Source organism: Entelurus aequoreus, linkage group LG07 (assembly GCF_033978785.1).
Source record: "Entelurus aequoreus isolate RoL-2023_Sb linkage group LG07, RoL_Eaeq_v1.1, whole genome shotgun sequence".
NCBI lineage: Eukaryota > Metazoa > Chordata > Actinopteri > Syngnathiformes > Syngnathidae > Entelurus > Entelurus aequoreus.
Genome location: NC_084737.1, coordinates 56239156 through 56256533, shown reverse-complemented (window position 1 = coordinate 56256533; position 17378 = coordinate 56239156). Strand labels below are relative to the sequence as shown.

General features: G+C 39.4%; 1 protein-coding gene across 4 annotated transcripts in view; it reads left to right on the top strand.

Moving 5' to 3' along the window:
- The window catches only part of kcnh7 (potassium channel, voltage gated eag related subfamily H, member 7), a 122102-nt gene that overhangs the window by 63534 nt on the left and 41190 nt on the right, over positions 1–17378 (top strand). For 2 of the 4 annotated variants that reach the window (XM_062054029.1, XM_062054028.1), the window contains exons 5-8: positions 8648–8668; positions 11170–11193; positions 12393–12607; positions 13677–14102. In XM_062054029.1, coding sequence (XP_061910013.1) covers positions 8648–8668; positions 11170–11193; positions 12393–12607; positions 13677–14102 — 686 coding nt within the window. The remainder of the gene's footprint in view (positions 1–8647; positions 8669–11169; positions 11194–12392; positions 12608–13676; positions 14103–17378) is intronic. The other 2 variants (XM_062054030.1, XM_062054031.1) reach the window with 2 other exon arrangements.

The window sequence follows — 17378 nt, the reverse complement described above, 5'->3', positions numbered from 1 at the left end:
ATCCTCTTGCTGAAGCCGAGTTACATCGCTAGGAACATCTATAAGATCTGGATCTAAAGGCATGGATACCTTCACAGCCATCTTTGTTCCCCTTACTTTGTTCTTGTTCCTTTGTCTTCTTCTTTTTTCCTTTTAGGCTGAATGCAACACTCATATCCTAGCACTTCCTCCTTTGCAAACGGTAATTCCTACAAACCCTCCATTTAAATCGCTAACAAACATTCACTCTTAGACAAAGCCATTTTTTTTCTGAGACTGTTTGGCTATCAACTCTGTGAGAATGGGGAGATTGCTACCCAGTACCACTTCATACTATAGTTGTTCAAACACCCCTACTGAAAGGATGTAGCACTGACCTTCAACTTGTATAGGTACCTATGCTATCGGATAGCCTACTTTGTCACCATGAACACAAAGTATATCGACTGTTCCCCCACAAAAAATTACATTATTTGTAAGACTATTCTGTCGGACTAAAGTCTGGTTGCTTCCAGAGTCTAGAAGGGCTACACAGGGTCTATCCTCAATTGTAACCCCTATTGTAAGGTCTTCACTTGGCTCTAACTCACTGTCTAAGGACTGAGGGGCAAACACTGATACTTTTCATAACAAACCTTTGGACATTCTGCCTTAAAATGACCTGTGTCACAAGCATGACATGCTAAAACAGCTTTGCTTCGAGACCCTAATTGGCTTGACTGCCTGGGAGTAGGAGGTACTAGAATCCTGGCTTTAAACTCATTACCAGCATCTAACTTAACTGGTGGAATGGGTGGGCAGGGTTTAAATGGGAGGTACTCTGTTGATGAGTGGCATGCAGCCAGGAAAGCTTCAGCTAGTTCAGCTGCTTCCTTGGAAGTAGTTGGATTTCGCTCTTTTAGCCAAGAACAAAGTTCTGGATTCAGTTCCATGTTGATGGCATATCCTATTTGCTCTTTAGTTTTTACCTTGGGTCCCATCCTCTTTTCATACGAATCCTTCATGCAAACATGCAGCTCCTTCGGCGTCTCACCATCTTCTGGCCAACTTGAGCGAAATCTCACCCTATAGGTGTCTGCACTGAGTTCATATTTTTGCAGCACTGCACACTTTACTTTCTCACAGATCATTGTCTCATCATTGTCCATTGCAACATATGCTGATCGCGCTTTACCAGTCAACAGTGGCGATAAATACAGTGCCCAGTCTCCTCGAGGCCACTAACAGGCAATTCTTTCAAATGTGATTAGATAATGCTCAATGTCTTCACTTTCATTATATGGTTGCATTTTGGGGCCCTTAAAACCCGAAAACCTCACCACACTAGGGTTTTGTCTAGGGCTGGGCGATATTGCCTTTTATTAATATCTCAATATTTTTAGGCCATATCACGATACACGATATATATCTCGATATTTTGCCTTAGCCTTGAATGAACACTTGATGCATATAATCACACCAGTATGATGACTATATGTGTCTACATTAAAACATTCTTGTTCATACTGCATTAATACAGTATATGCTCATTTGAAACATTCATGCAGAGAGGGAAACCACAACTAAGTCAATTTACCAAAACTGTATTTATTAAACAGTTATTAAGCAGTGGCACAAACATTCATGTCATTTCAAAACAGAAAGAGCAAGATTGTCAGACATTTTAAAACAAGCTATTAGTGCACTTTTGTGCATGATGTCACTAAGATGACGTATCAAAACAACACTAAATTAAAGTGCACTTTTTGTACAGAATGCCACTACAATAGTTTAAAACAAATAAAGTGCACTTTTGTGCATGATGTCACACAAGATATTTCAATAACTGTCGAATAAAAATGAGCTGCATAATAGGAAATCAAATAGTGTATGTCCTTCGCTATGTGGTAAGTTACTGCGGACGTCATCTCCTTCTGTTGTTGACTATTTTTTTCATACGGCGGGCATTTTGTTGGTCTGGCACCGAATGGAGATGTTGACATGCGGAGTTTCAAGCACTCTTCATTCTCTAGCGGGTGACTTTTCAAATGATGCTACACATTAGCAGTGCTGCTACTTTTTGTAGCAACGCTTTTGCTGCACACTTAACATATTACGTTTGTCTGTTCGACATCTTGCCGCTTGAAGCCAAACCACCGCCAGACGATGGACCCCGTGCTTTTTTTCTAGGGAATTAATTATTTCTTCATTTGTTACCAGATTCGCACCTTCTTTCTCTCGTATTACCACTCGCACCGCACCACTAGCATCACAGCTAAATATACCCATGCCGCTACCTCTCTGTTTCGTGAGAGCGTATGATGTTGCACGCGCGACAATATGTGACGTATGTAATAAGGTGCACTTGTTTTAGGTCTCTGTGAGAAGGAGAGACAAGAAAGAGAGTGAGAAAAGCCTGTACTGTAAGGCCCGCAGCTAAAAACAACTGCGTGAGAACGTTTACTCGAATATCACGATATAGTAATTTTCTATATCGCACAGAGACAAACCCGCAATATATCGAGTATATTCGATATATCGCCCAGCCATAGTTGTGTCCCACGTTAGTCATCAGGCCCCTCTTGGCTTGTTGGGTTTTGGTGCGGCAACGGCGTCTCCTCCAGGGATGGCACATATGCTGCGGATGCACCTTCATTCCGTTGCTGCAGTTTGTCAAACTCGTACTGGATTGGCTTCCACCTAGCCTCCTGGCGGTTACGCTCCTCTTCTAATTTGTGATCATGGTCAGCTTGTTGTTTCATCAAGCTCTGCTCAAGGTCTGAGAGTATGCTCACGTTCTCCGGCGGAGAATCAACTGCTGCCCCCTGCGGGTTTCCAGCAATTTGCACTTGCGCTGGGAGACCCTCTTCGGCTTGATGTTTCTTCCAACGCGATTACATTTTCTTTAAGGCTGAAGCGACGCGTCGACGTAGTCGACGTAGTCGACGTCATCGGTTACGTAAATACGTCGACGCCGTTTTTGTGCGTCGACGCGTCACATTTTTACGTCACACTACCGTCATGGCGAAGCGCAAAGCAGACGATCAAAGCAGACGATGCGAGCGAGGGGGGAAAGCATGCCAAAAGTGGTTAAAAGTGTGGGAGTATTTCAATAAACGGCCTAATAATGTTGTTGTATGCACACTGTGTCGAGCGGAAATGGCCTATCATAGCAGCACAACGGCTATGAACGAACATTTGAAAAGAAAACCATCAACTAGTCAATCGTCCGCGTGAGCATACCTTGTCATCATTACAAAAAAACCTGAATGTGTCATTTGTATCTGCTAGGGGTGTAACAGTACGTGTTTTGTATTGAACCGTTTCGGTACGAGGCTTTCGGTTCGGTACGGGGGTGTACCGAACGAGTTTCTAAGCTAAAGCTAACTTTAGCTGCTAAAGTCTTAACAAGCTGCTTCGCTCCTCTGCCTCTGTCTCAGCACGCAGCATTGTCCCACCCACACAACCATCTGATTGGTACACACGAAGCATTATCAGCCAATCAGCAGTGTGTATTCAGAGCGCATGTAGTCACCGCTTCAGCGTGGAGCAGATAGGTGTTTAGCAGGTGAGCATCAGGCAGCTGACTCTCCCCAAATGATAATAAACACCTCCCAGTCAACTACTAGTAACATCACTATGAGCCCGTTGACCTTCTAGAAACTTAAACTGCAGCTCAGCTCACTCGCAGTCCTGGCTTGAGGTGAAGGCTAATTACCTCTCAGTTCCAGCCACATCGACCCCTTCTGAGCGCCTATTTTCAGCTGCTGGGAATATTGTAAACAAGAAAAGAAGCAGAGCATGTACACATGCTAACCTTTCTTCATTACAACTGTTAGTCACTCACTGGAATGAGTAGAATTGGTTATTGTGTACTGTGTTGGACTGGATGTTTATTTTGCACATTTTAAAAGCAATACTTAATGTTTACAGTGCTCCAGAATATTTAGATTGGCACTTTTTTGTATTGGATGTTTATCTTTATTTTTGCACATTTTAGCAAATAAGCAATACTTTCACTTTTGTTGAAATGTTTACACTGTTGTTACAGAATATTTCGTTTTGCACTTTTTTGTATTGGATGTTTATCTTTATTTTTGCACATTTTAAAGCAAAATAAGCAATACTTTTACTTTTGAAATGCTTATACTATTGCAGAATATTAAGATTTGCACTGGATGTTGACTTTTATATTTGCACATTAAAAAGCAAATAAGCTACTTTTAATTTTGTTAAATGTTAAAAGTTTTAAATGTTTACATTGTTACAGAATATTTAGTCATGTTGTTGTCAATGTTGACTGAGTGGCCATACTTCTTTTTTTTTGTAAATAAAAGCCATGCCTTTTGAAAAAACGGGCCTACATTTATTTTTTCATCTTCATTTTGAATAAAAAAATAATCGGTAAAAGGGAAAATAATCTATAGATTAATCGAAAAAAATAATCTATAGATTAACCGATTAATCGAAAAAAAATAATCTATAGATTAATCGATAGAAAAATAATCGTTAGCTGCAGCCTTAATTTTCTTCACTGCCTCCTACAGGCTTGGATCCCACCACTGCCACCATGTGTTGTACTGTGTCGTCCGAGGGCCAAATGATAAAAAGGCAGACTTTTAGTTGGAAGTGTGATGTGTTTATTGACAAAGTATGTTCAAATCAAGGAAGGAAAGCATGTGTGGCATCAGCACGCCTGAATTGTTCACAACAAAATGGCCACCGCACGTAACCTTTCTGCTCTTGGAATGCACCACTGTTGCCCACAGGTTTGCTTACCAAAACAATCCAACATTTCTACACTTAAAAACAGTTAGCCTACAACAGTGCGTCGTCATAGTGTTAAAATAAAGGAACTCAACGATACTAATGCTATCTAACCCTCATATCTCTCTAAACCAAACTTAAGATTAACTAAATAGAAAACAAATAACAAACTACACCCCTTTGAGTTGGTATGATCTGATGTTGTCTGTGATGACATCATCAACCTCACAAAACCAGGAAATACCTCGCGGCTCCACCCCAAATATTTCTGAAGATGAGCTGCCACCACATGTACGTATGTATCTTGCAACAGATAACTTAATACATCTAACTGATACAAAATGAAACCTAAATGCTAGCAAACCAATAAAATAAAGTACCAAGCTCAACCACTCTGTCACAGTGTTATTCCCGAGATCGCATCAAAAAAATATGCTTTTTTTTACCTTTTACTTTTCGAAAAAGTTTTGCGCTGTAGCTTGGCTGCTAAACCTGCTTGCTTGGTGCAAAGTGCCCCAGCTTGATGTGATGTGATGGGTGAATTGTGCACCCATGTCGCAGAATGGGGCAGGCACTATCCACTAGTAAGTTTGGAAATCACTGGATCGATATTTAATTGTGTTTTAGTTATTATTTTTTTTCCATTCTTTCTTTTTGGAGACTTTCATAAAGATTTACTGTTTAAGTTTGTAAATATGTGAGGTTTTGGTGAAAAACAATGTGATTGACTGGTGGGGGGAAAAAACGGCCAAAATCTGGGGTCCATGGCACCATTGGGTTATATAGAACGTTGCATTATATTGAACCGCGTTATATCGAATTTTGAGTGTATACACTACTTTGTATTACAAATGGCAACAGCAGATGATGCATGTGCATGTACGACTAGCTAGTTTGCTCCACGTCAAGAGGATAATGAAAAATAAGGAAGTTATAAACTACAACATCAGAATACTATGGCACACTTGCTTAAGACTCTTCTGTAAATCTCATGTATAAAGATACCCTGATGTCACTAATTGGAAAATAGTCACAAATTGGGCAAATTCCGAACAGCTTGTTTGGAGGAGGTATGAAGAAAGGCAAGATTGTTTTATACATATCTCTGCCATGCTATTATGGTTTGATTTCAAATTTTCGGGACTTATGTAGATCCCAAATACACAAAAACAGGTGAGAAAAGTTGGTTTTGCATAATAGGTCCCCTTTAAACTTTTGAGTGCTGAGAAAAGTTGGTTTTGCATAATAGCTCCCCTTTGAACTTTTGAGTGCAGAGAAGTATGGGAAAATGCAGTGCACTGTCAGTTCTTAGAACACTTCAAATGATGCGTGCTCAGTGATGGACACTAAATTACCACCCTTATTAATATATGGCCCTGCGACCCCGAAAGGGACAAGTGGTAAAAAAGGGATGCATGGATGGATTATTAAATGGTAAATGGGTTATACTTGTATAGTGCTTTTCTACCTTCAAGGTACTGAAAGTGCTTTGACACTATTTCCACATTCACCCATTCACACACACATTCACACACTGATGGCGGGAGCTGCCACGCAAGGCCCTAACCACGTCCCATCAGGAGCAAGGGTTAAGTGTCTTACTCAAGGACACAATGGACGTGACTAGGAGGGTGGAAGTCGAGGATCGGACCAGGAACCCTCAGGTTGCTGCCTCAGCCGCTCCACCAACCGAGCCACGCCTGCATCATATCTATGAGATGTCCTTTCTTTAAGTGCACAATGACAGTAATGGATTTGGGACAGCACTGAAATTCCTACCCTCAGGAAGTCATTAGTGTTCACAGTATACCAGTTGAAGTGTACTGACAGAAATATTCAATTTGAGACACCACCTAAAAGAACTTGAGGGCAATAGCACCAGCTTGAGCGTATAGTGGTCATACAGCGAGAATATTAAAATTGCTTTTATTGTATTTTTAATTAACTTAGATATCATTACACTTACTACAGTTGTTATAGTTTATTCTGTCTTTCACGTCCTATATGCATCTCATTGTGTAAGGCAGTTAGTGCTCTGGATCTTGTGTGGTATTTTTCGGTTCTTGTGTATTGTCTGTATAGTTTCAGTTTGGGATTTGACTCTGGATGCAAAGACAGAAGCGAGGTTGGCAAAAAAAATTGATGTCTTTTAATACCTATTCTCACAAAGAGCCCAGGTGAACTTGCAGGTAACTAGGAACTCAAAAGCGACAATGCGGAGAAATACAAAAAGTGCACTATGAAAAAAACTACGAGAATAAAAAGGGATAGAATGCATTGACAAAAACTCCAAAAATCGTGATTGTAATACTATCACATGATAGAGAATGAAGATGGAATGCAGTACTCGACATAGAACTCGAGGTTGAAAAACAAATCCGGTGTCTTCCTGTCACAACTGCTGTGCTCAAGATACTCACTAAAGAGAAAGCAGCTGCAGGTGTGCCTCGTTGCTTTGCCTGCACTGAAACTAAAGGATCCTTACAGAGGAAATACCTCAGGAACACCAGTAGGGCGCACAATAATATACAACATAACATACAGCATGACATAAACTAAGCCGAAACACAGGATGGGGAAAAATATATATATATATATATCAGTGGCGTGCGGTGAGGTTAATGTCTGGTGAGGCACTGCATCATCACATTCAGATTTACAAACATATGAACCCTAAATAGTATCTTATTCACCATGTGATTGGCAGCAGTTAACGGGTTATGTTTAAAAGCTCATACCAGCATTCTTTACACAACTGTAGTACACAAAAAAGCACATTTAATTAAAAAAACATTATTATGGTCTTACCTTTCTTGCTGGACATCCACACAGCCAGCCTTTGCGTGTGTACCACGCCGTTTGAAAAGAACGGGTCTTCTGTCCTGAAGTCAAAAGCAAACCTTTTAGCTCCGGCGTTGGTATACCTTTAATTATTACCTCCTGCTTCGATTGAAAGTCCAGTTTAGAAAACTGTTTTATTTTACATATGTAATCGTCCATGTTTTTAATAAAAATCCAGGCTAGAGGAAATAAACAATCGCTTGCAAACTTTTTTTTTCTTTTTTTTTCTTCTGCGGCCGAGGAATGATCTCTGGGATCACTACTGCCCTCTACCACCAGGAGGCCGGATTACTGCGAGCTTCAACCAGTATGTCTTTTGCAGCAGATTTATGAATGCTCAGCACAAGAAATACGTTACACACATAGTTTTTGACAAAATACACTGTACATTATATACCTCAGCTAACTAAACTATGCCATAGTTTAGTTAGCTGATATAATTCATATAGCAATACAGTCTCACTGCACAGCAGCTCAGCAGTTAGCCGAGTCATTGTGCACAATCCATGGTGAGGCACAAATCAGTGACGTGCCTCAACTGGCCGCTGATCACCGCACCGTCTCTTCTCAGTATTTGAACGGCAAATGTGAAAATAAAAATAAAATTAATCTAAAACTGGTGAAGTTAAATGGAAAATAACTTTAGTATAATTACTGGATACATATAACAATTTAATTATTATTTTTTTCTTTTTACATTTTTTTTTTCCATGACGGCAGGTGAGGCCCCGCCTCCCCTGCCTCTAGTGACGGCACGCCACTGATATATATATATATATATATATATATATATATATATATATATATATATATATATATATATATATATATATATATATATTGCAATAAGATATTGTTACAACCCTTTTATTTTTTCCCTCCTATACATTTTTAAATTATCTAATTAAAAATCAATATTTCAGGCTTGTCGTTGAGGGGTTTTTTCCACAGCTAAAAGCAATGTCATAACTCCAGGGTCTGACACAAGTCTACTACAAAATAATAAAGTGTTTATTGGGAGAGATTCTATTTTGAGAAGGTTTTTTTTCTCACTTGTCCTACACTTTTTCCAATCTTACAGACAATGGCCGCAACATCAAAGGTAACAAACGGGAGCTTGTGTGTGTTACATTTTCAAGGCGGCTGTTGATTGCAGGAATGAACAATGAAAGCATGCTACTGCATGAGTGTTGCCACAGGTTTGTGCTGAATGGGAATGCTTTGCTTGATTGACTCAAGCCTCTTAATGCCTGAACCTCACAACTTCAGATGTTTGAGGGGAAAAAAACCATCACTGTTTACTCTTCTTTGTGCTGCTTAGGATGAAGTTACAGTGGGCGGGGAGTGTTGTCTTTGTAAGATACATTTTACAAAGATATGAATTGTCCATTTTAATGGTAGCTTTATTTTGACAGAGACTAAATAGAAAAATCCAAGAAAAATAACAAAAAATTTATGAATTAATTTGTGTTTGATTGAGGAAAATTAATACAGTAGTACCTTACTAACTCTAATGCTTGTACCATTTAACATGCCTTTTAAAAGAAATTGTAACTTTTTGAAAAGTAATATTGTTTGAAAATCAATGCAATATAATGTACTACATAAAACTACAGTCATTTTATGCATTAATGTAATAATATTGTATAACATTAACTTTGGGCACCGGACTAATGTCATGTCTCCTTCGGCTTACTTCTCCATCGTGTAACAATATAAACTAGGAAATCGTTGTTTATGTTTATGTTGTTTTATATTTTGTGTATGTTATGTTGTTTTAGTGGCAGACTGTTGAGGTCAGATAACCATTATGTATGCATGTGTAAGACTAAGTGAGCAAAGCTAATGCTCCATCGCCCAGTCTGGCAAGTAAGGAGGAAAAAAGAAGATTATTCGGCAGCTTCTTTATAATTTAATGGATAATGTCCGATGTGTAGATATTGTTTTGGTGCTGAGGTTGGATTCTACTTTGGTGTGGTGCAGACTGATAATGATGCCTAACAGAGTCTTCTACATGGTAGGACATGTTTTTAAAGTATTGTTTTTCTGATTTGTTTGGTGTCTTCACACTCACATTTTAAGTTACGGTGATTAGAGGGCAGGATTGTTCCGATTGTGGGCTGTGAACAATTACAATCAGCGGTGGGGATGCTTATAACTCAGATCCATGCTTTGCTATTTATAACTTAACTCAGCAAAAAGCAAAGACACAGCTCATAACTCAAAATACTTGTAAGTTGGGGTAACACTTTATTCCATACCCTACCAAGCAGCAAATATTGTAACCTCACAGAGCGGTTGTGTGTCGATGAAACAAACAAATTGAGTACTGTGCCTTTAAGAAAGTATTGTGAAACTCAAATGTATTATGTGTAAAAAGACACCTGTCACACAAACACTTTCTTCCATTCATATATTTTCACCACCATGGGTATGATCAAAGAACCTCAAGGAGAAGATTGTAGACCTGCACAAGACTGAGATCAACGACAAGTTTGAGATCAAGACCTGAATAAGTCACACAAAACAACAGGGAGATAATGATTTGGTCACATGACAGCAAAATTGAGGTGTTTGTCTTTAAGTGGACTGTACGTGTTTGTCTGCGGAGAAAACATTAATATAGTGTAAATCCAACAACAGCATCACTACTGTCAAACATGGAGGTGAAAACGTTCTGTTTTGTAACGTTTCTGTCACCAAACCATGTTGGCTAACATGTTTCAACCCTTTTGATCAACGACAAGAGACATTTGACCGAAGTCACGTTACGTGTTGAGATCAAATACTTTTTTACCTCAATCAAATACTCATATTGTTATATTATTTATATTATGCTAACTTTGTCTCTCTCAGTTAAAACAAAGCTACCATAAAAACAAAGACTGTTTCCAAGGTAATATGGAGTGGAAAGTAATGGGATATTTGGAAGAACATGGAAGCCAATATAAATTCCACACCAACCTCATCCAAACTAGTCTTTCTGGATCGATTCAGTGGAAATTCGCCCATCTTTTGATCGATTACATACCTTATTATGTCGTTTTTTTGCCTTAGTTCATATAGTCTGAGAGCTCTTTTTTAGAGTACACAAGAATAAATAGTATATAACAAAACATTTGCATTCCAGTAAATTACATATTGTAGTCCTCACAAGGTAATCAGGGATTACAGGGCTGACCTAAAATATTTTAAATCAGCAGGACTCTCTCTCTTAGAGCGTCCTTGAACGTTTCAATCCATTGGATTTATGAAAGTGTTCCTACAAATCAGATTTTTTTTAAATCACTTTAGATTAAGCCTGGGCTAATAATAAGTAAATTAATCGAATGATAAATTAAAATGAACTCAATAGTTTTGCCGGCTAGACTAGACAATATCTGACCAATATAGACTAGACTGGATCTGACCAATCTAATTTTATGAGCACCAACTGATGAAGCCTATTCGGGTGAGAGGTGAAACGTCTTTTAAGACAAACCAAACAGTGCAGTTGCGATCGATTGAATGCCCTGAGATGACAAAGACCTGGATGAATGAGAACATTCATAGACATACTCTCCATAATGGTACATTTCTCTTTTTCTCTTTCCTGCTTTGTAGTGTCACGCTCCTGGATTGCTGGCGGTATGGCTTAAGTTCCCTTTTCTTTAAGATGATGTGTACTTACAGTGTCATGTACCTAGTGTTGTGTTTGCAATATTTCAACTTCAGCTGTCCCTCTACTTGAAAAAACATAAATGCATGGCAGTAGGAGTAGCATCACTAGTATGGTGGACTGTACTGCGGCTTCACATCTTAGACTGTGTAGAATACAGTAGTACCTTGGTTTTTGTTAGCAACCCTTTACAGAAGGTCTGAGAAGACCATATTGTTGGAAAACCGAAGCATTTTTTCTCATAACAAATAATGTTATTCCAATTATACTGTGCCAGCCATCAATGCATTTTCTATAGTGCTTATCCTCATTAGGGTCGTGGCTCAGATGGAGCCTACCCCAGCTGACTTTGGGCAAGAGGCAGGGTCCACCAGAGACTAATCGTACTCTGTTCAGGAAACCCAAAAATATCAACACATTTAATAGACAATAATTACAGTTTTACGTGCAGTCAATGTGGAATACAAATACACGATGAAAGAAAATAATAAACACTTATCATCACTTTTACCTTTATGAAAGACTTTTGTTGGAGAAGATGGCGATAAGCACATAATGGGGGAGCCACAGAGACCTGGTGACCTGGGTGGTACTGTTCTAATATTATCATCTTTGCCCTGCTGAGAAAGCAAAGTGTAAGGTAGCAATGTCATTTAGAGGTGGAAACTGGCAGCCAATGATCTTTTCTGCCTTCCTTTACTACTCTCCAAAGACGCTTTGACTGTTCATTTAACGGAAATTACTTGGGATCAAGAAGATTTTATCTTCTTGTCAATTTGACAGAACATGTAGGTGTTCGAACTTAGTAAACTTATATTTTTAACATACTGTTATTATTCATACTAAACTACATAATTTTGCAACCTTCAAAATATATTGCATTTTTTGCAATACATTTGAGTAACATACTATAGTAGTAGTTAGCATGCATAGGCCATGTATGTTTGGAGTTTGCATGTTCTTGTGCGTGTGTGGATTTTTCTCTATGTCTTCCAAAGTATTTTCAGCTTAATCAATAGGCGACGCTACAAATGTCATTTCGTCCTAAGGTGTCCTACTTTTTGACTGTTGATGCTTCAGTTACTGCGCAGTGCTCATGTTTCAGCATATTGTCTGTTACTCCATTCTTCTCAGGGGATCTAATATCAACTCATTATTTCTTTTTCAGGGCCACTCAGAAGGATCAAATCAAGTCTGCTCGGCTCTACCTCAGACTCCAACCTCAACAAGTATAGTGCAATCAACAAGATTCCACTCATCACACTTAACTTCTCGGAAGCCAACAATGAGAAGAAGTACTCCTCCCCCTCATCTTCTGAGAAAACCATTATTGCAGCTAAGGTCAAAGACCGCACGCATAATGTCACGGATAAAGTCACGCAGGTAAGGTTATGCGGGTGTATGGCAGAACCATCCTTATCGCCAACGCAGTGGCACTTGTTTTTCATGACGTTCGATTATAGGTGGCGCAGCATGATGACGCAATAAAGCAGATATTACGTTTTAACTAGCGTCCAAACTTTAAATTACGAGTTTAAATGATGTACATCTGTCAAGTAAAATCAGACTTATGTTCAATAATAATTGCTAGGGATTTCCCTATTAGTATTTTTGGTGTCAAATGTGATCCAATTGTGAGCAATACATTCTCAATGTTGTACCCAGTGCCAAAGTATTTGGAACAGAAATGTTTTTCAGCAAATAATTAAACTAAACACCAATAAGACATGTTTACAAAGTTTGCTTTATTAAATTCAGAATGTACTACTATTGTTTTAAATCAGTTGACATATTCAATTTGTGGTATTAAATATTTGTTTGAGCAAAATATATTCAATAGTATTCAATAATAACAAATGCAAAACTACTGTTGGCTCCCATTTAAATCATGTGGGTTTTTGCCCTCAAAGCCCTCCTGCGGCCACGGATTTGTTCCCTGTGTTTGTAAACAACAAAAATCAAGAAAAAAAAAGATTTTGTAATATTTAGAAAAAGAAAAAATAGCGAAGTAATCACTATCCGTAACAATAACTAACAAAAGATGAGTGTGCAAAAGGTCAGTCAGTATGAATAAAATGGGTAAATTATTGATAAAAAAATAACTGAGGCGAAAGTTAAGAGGCAAGCAGGAAGACTGAGTATCCTAAGAAGTGCTAATCACAAACTGGACAAAAATAGGAAAAAACTTGGAATGTGTAAGAAATGACAAAAGATAAAGGCGTTTCTTGCGGTCCAGAAAGTCGATAAGGCAGTACAATACAGTGTCTTCCTGCCGCAGCAATTGTGCTTAAATGCACGACTAATTTCCAATTGGCCTTTGTGAGGTGGAGCACTGAGGCAAGTCGCGGAGTCTGAACTTGGGGAACACAAAAAGAACACAAGTAGGAGAACGAATACAAGATCAAAGTCCGAAGGGATACAAAAAAAGTGAGTCGTAATTGTTTGTCAACAGGTTCTTTCACTGGGTGCTGATGTGCTGCCTGAGTACAAGCTTCAAACACAAAGGATGGACAAGTTCACCATCCTTCACTACAGTCCCTTCAAAGCTGTGTGGGACTGGCTCATTCTACTGCTGGTCATTTACACCGCCATTTTTACACCCTACTCCGCTGCCTTCCTTCTCAACGACCTGGAGGATCAGATAAGGCAGGAATGCGGTTACTCCTGCTCACCGCTTAATGTCGTGGACTTGATCGTGGACATCATGTTCATTGTAGACATCCTCATAAACTTCAGGACCACATACGTCAACATCAATGAGGAGGTGGTTAGCCACCCAGGCAAGATAGCCATCCACTACTTTAAAGGCTGGTTCCTCATAGACATGGTGGCTGCCATTCCCTTTGACCTGCTCATCTTTGGATCGGGATCAGATGAGGTGAGACACTCAAGACTTATCTAGAATATTGCACTGCAAAGTTAGAGCTCATTGTGCTGAAATATAAATACAGTGCTTCTTTGGTTTTCGTGTGCCCCCCCTTTCTTACGATTCGGTTTTACGCCAAAAATTTTAGCAATGGTTTTTCCTGCTTTTCTTACACGGTCTCGGTTATCGTATGACCAAACATTGCGCATTGCCCCCGTATCATTCTGTGGAACGGCAAGCCCAAACAATGAATCCCCTGTGTTTGTGACTTTGTCTCTGTAGTTCTTTTGTTGAGCACAATTACAAAATTCACCATGAAGCCAAAGGAAATTTGGAGTGACAGCAGTTTGATTAAGAAGGTGAGGAACACTATTGAATTCAAGAAAGAACTTACAAAGTACAAAGGTCGTGTCCACGTCTTTATTCCCTCCCCTTTTCGCTTATCGCTGTCTTCGCCAAGAAAAGCCTTTAATAAAGATAAAAGTAATGTAAAATTTTCATTTATACATTTTATTCTTTATTCATGTGTAACATATGTATCATATCTATAAAATGTGTTTTGTGTTCCTATTGTTGATTTCCGGAAAGGATACATTGGATTTACATAATTTCTTAAGGTAAAAAGTGCTTTAGTTTTTGTACGATTCGATTTTGGAACAGACTACTGACAAAAACTGGGGTATCACTGTTCAATGGTAGAGGAAACATTGAATGCAATTGACTATTTTGGCCAATAGCGACCAAGTATAAAAACGTAAAATGTTTAAAGAAAACCTTTTTATACAGCTGCACGTACCTGGTATGCAGGGTTGCTTGTGATGGCACTATTTGTGGCATCTTACCACTGTCAATTAGAAAATCTTCTGTCCACTGAAATCCATTTCGCCAGTAAAAATGTTAATTAGTCAGAAGTGGACTTGGTTTTACCTTGACACTGAATGCCATCACTTGGCCGCGTTTGGGCTGGCAACATTGCACAGAGAGGTATGTTTTCAAATTTAGGGTTTCAATAAGAGATTTGTGATGATTGCATAATTAATATGCAAATCGCTTTATAAAGCAAGATTGAGGCTCTCAATTTCGCAAGTGAAGAACCAATTCTGACAGGAGTGGGAGGGGAGAGTAGAGGCTGAATACACTCTCGCGTCACGTAGTTGGCATCCCTTCTGACGGCGTGTTCATTTGGGATTTGGGCAATTCTCTTCTCAAACACCAAGAGGTTGTGTCTCCTGAAGGAGCAAAGGCAGCTGTCGTTGACTAAATATTTACCATCCTGAGAAGAGTGAGCAATGACAACGGTAACATTAACATGTTTGTTTCATTCAGAAACATCAGTTTACTTTGTTTGGATGTTTTACTCATAAATCAGAGGAAAAGACGTTTGTGTAGAAGATGGACTGTGCAACCCCTGGATGAGTCGCGGCAGAGGACCGTAGAGAGAGCTATGTAATTGAAAATAAACAAAACTGTTAAAGGCCTACTGAAACCCACTACTACCGACCACGCAGTCTGATAGTTTATATATCAATGATGAAATCTTAACATTGCAACACATGCCAATACGGCCGGGTTAACTTATAAAGTGCAATTTTAAATTTCCCGCTAAACTTCCGGTTGAAAACGTCTATGTATGATGACGTATGCGCGTGGCGTCAATCGTTGAAACGGAAGTATGCGGACACATTGAATCCTATACAAAAAGCTCTGTTTTCATCTCAAAATTCCACAGTATTCTGGACATCTGTGTTGGTGAATCTTTTGCAATTTGTTTAATGAACAATGAAGACTGCAAAGAAGAAAGTTGTAGGTGGGATCGGTGTATTAGCGGCGGACTACAGCAACACAACCAGGAGGACTTTGAGGTGGATAGCAGACGTGCTACGCGCCGAACTCACCTTGACTTCCTCCGTCTCTGGGCCGCCGACCGCATCTGTGATCGGGTGAAGTCCTTTGTCGCACCGTCGATCGCTGGAACGCAGGTGAGCACGGGTATTGATGAGCAGATGAGGGCTGGCTGGCGTAGGTGGATAGCTATTGTTTTTAGCATAGCTCTGTGAGGTCCGGTTGCTAAGTTAGCTTCAATGGCTTCGTTAGCAACAGCATTGTTAAGCTTCGCCAAGCTGGAAAGCATTAACTGTGTATTTACAGGTCCATGGGTTAATAGTATTGTTGATTTTCTGTCTATCCTTCCAGTCAGGGGTTTATTTCTTTTGTTTCTGTATGCAGTAAGCACGATGCTATCACGTTAGCTCCGTAGCTAAAGTGTTTCGCCGATTTATTGTAGTGGAGATAACAGTCACTGTGAATGTCCATTTCATGTTCTCGACTCTCATTTTCAAGAGGATATAGTATCCGAGGTGGTTTAAAATACAAATCCGTGATCCACAATAGAAAAAGGAGAGAGTGTGGAATCCAATGAGCCAGCTTGTACCTAAGTTACGGTCAGAGCGAAAAAAGATATGTCCTGCACTGCACTCTAGTCCTTCACTCTCACGTTCCTCATCCAGGAATCTTTCATCCTCGCTCAAATTAATGGGGTAATCGTCGCTTTCTCGGTCCGAATCGCTCTCGCTGCATTGAAAATAATGGGGAAATTTGAGGAGCCTTTCAACCTTTGACGTCACGCTACTTCCGGTACAGGCAAGGCTTTTTTTTTAGCGACCAAAAGTTGCAACTTTATCGTCGATGTTCCCTACTAAATCCTTTCAGCAAAAATATGGCAATATCGCAAAATGATCAAGTATGACACATAGAATGGATCTGCTATCCCCGTTTAAATTAAAAAAAATCATTTCAGTGGGCCTTTAAAAACAATTGTAACAACCGGTTAGTGTTGAAGGGGATCTATTAGGCAAAACCAACTTATCTTACCTATTGGTACCTGTTGTGTGATTTTGGGATATGCATTGGTCCTGAAAATTTGAAATCCAACCATGGGGGCATGGCGGTGATGTTTATAAAACAGTCTTTCTTTCTTTCATACTTCCTCCAAAGGAGCCGTTTGGAATTTGTCTCATTTGTGACGTCATCCCGAAGTATGACATCAGCAGATATCGCTATATATGGTAGAGATGTACCCAAGGAGTTTTGCGCCAGTCCGCCATTGTAGTCCGACACTGTAGTAATAAGTTCCTTCTTTTTTGGCTCGTACATGCACATTCATCCTCCGCTGATACCATTTTTAAAACAAAGTAGCGTATCCCGTAGTTCTAACTTATATCTGTCAGTAGACTCTTTATGTAAGCGGTAAAAACTACAACATGGATGACGGGGCGAAGACACAGTCGA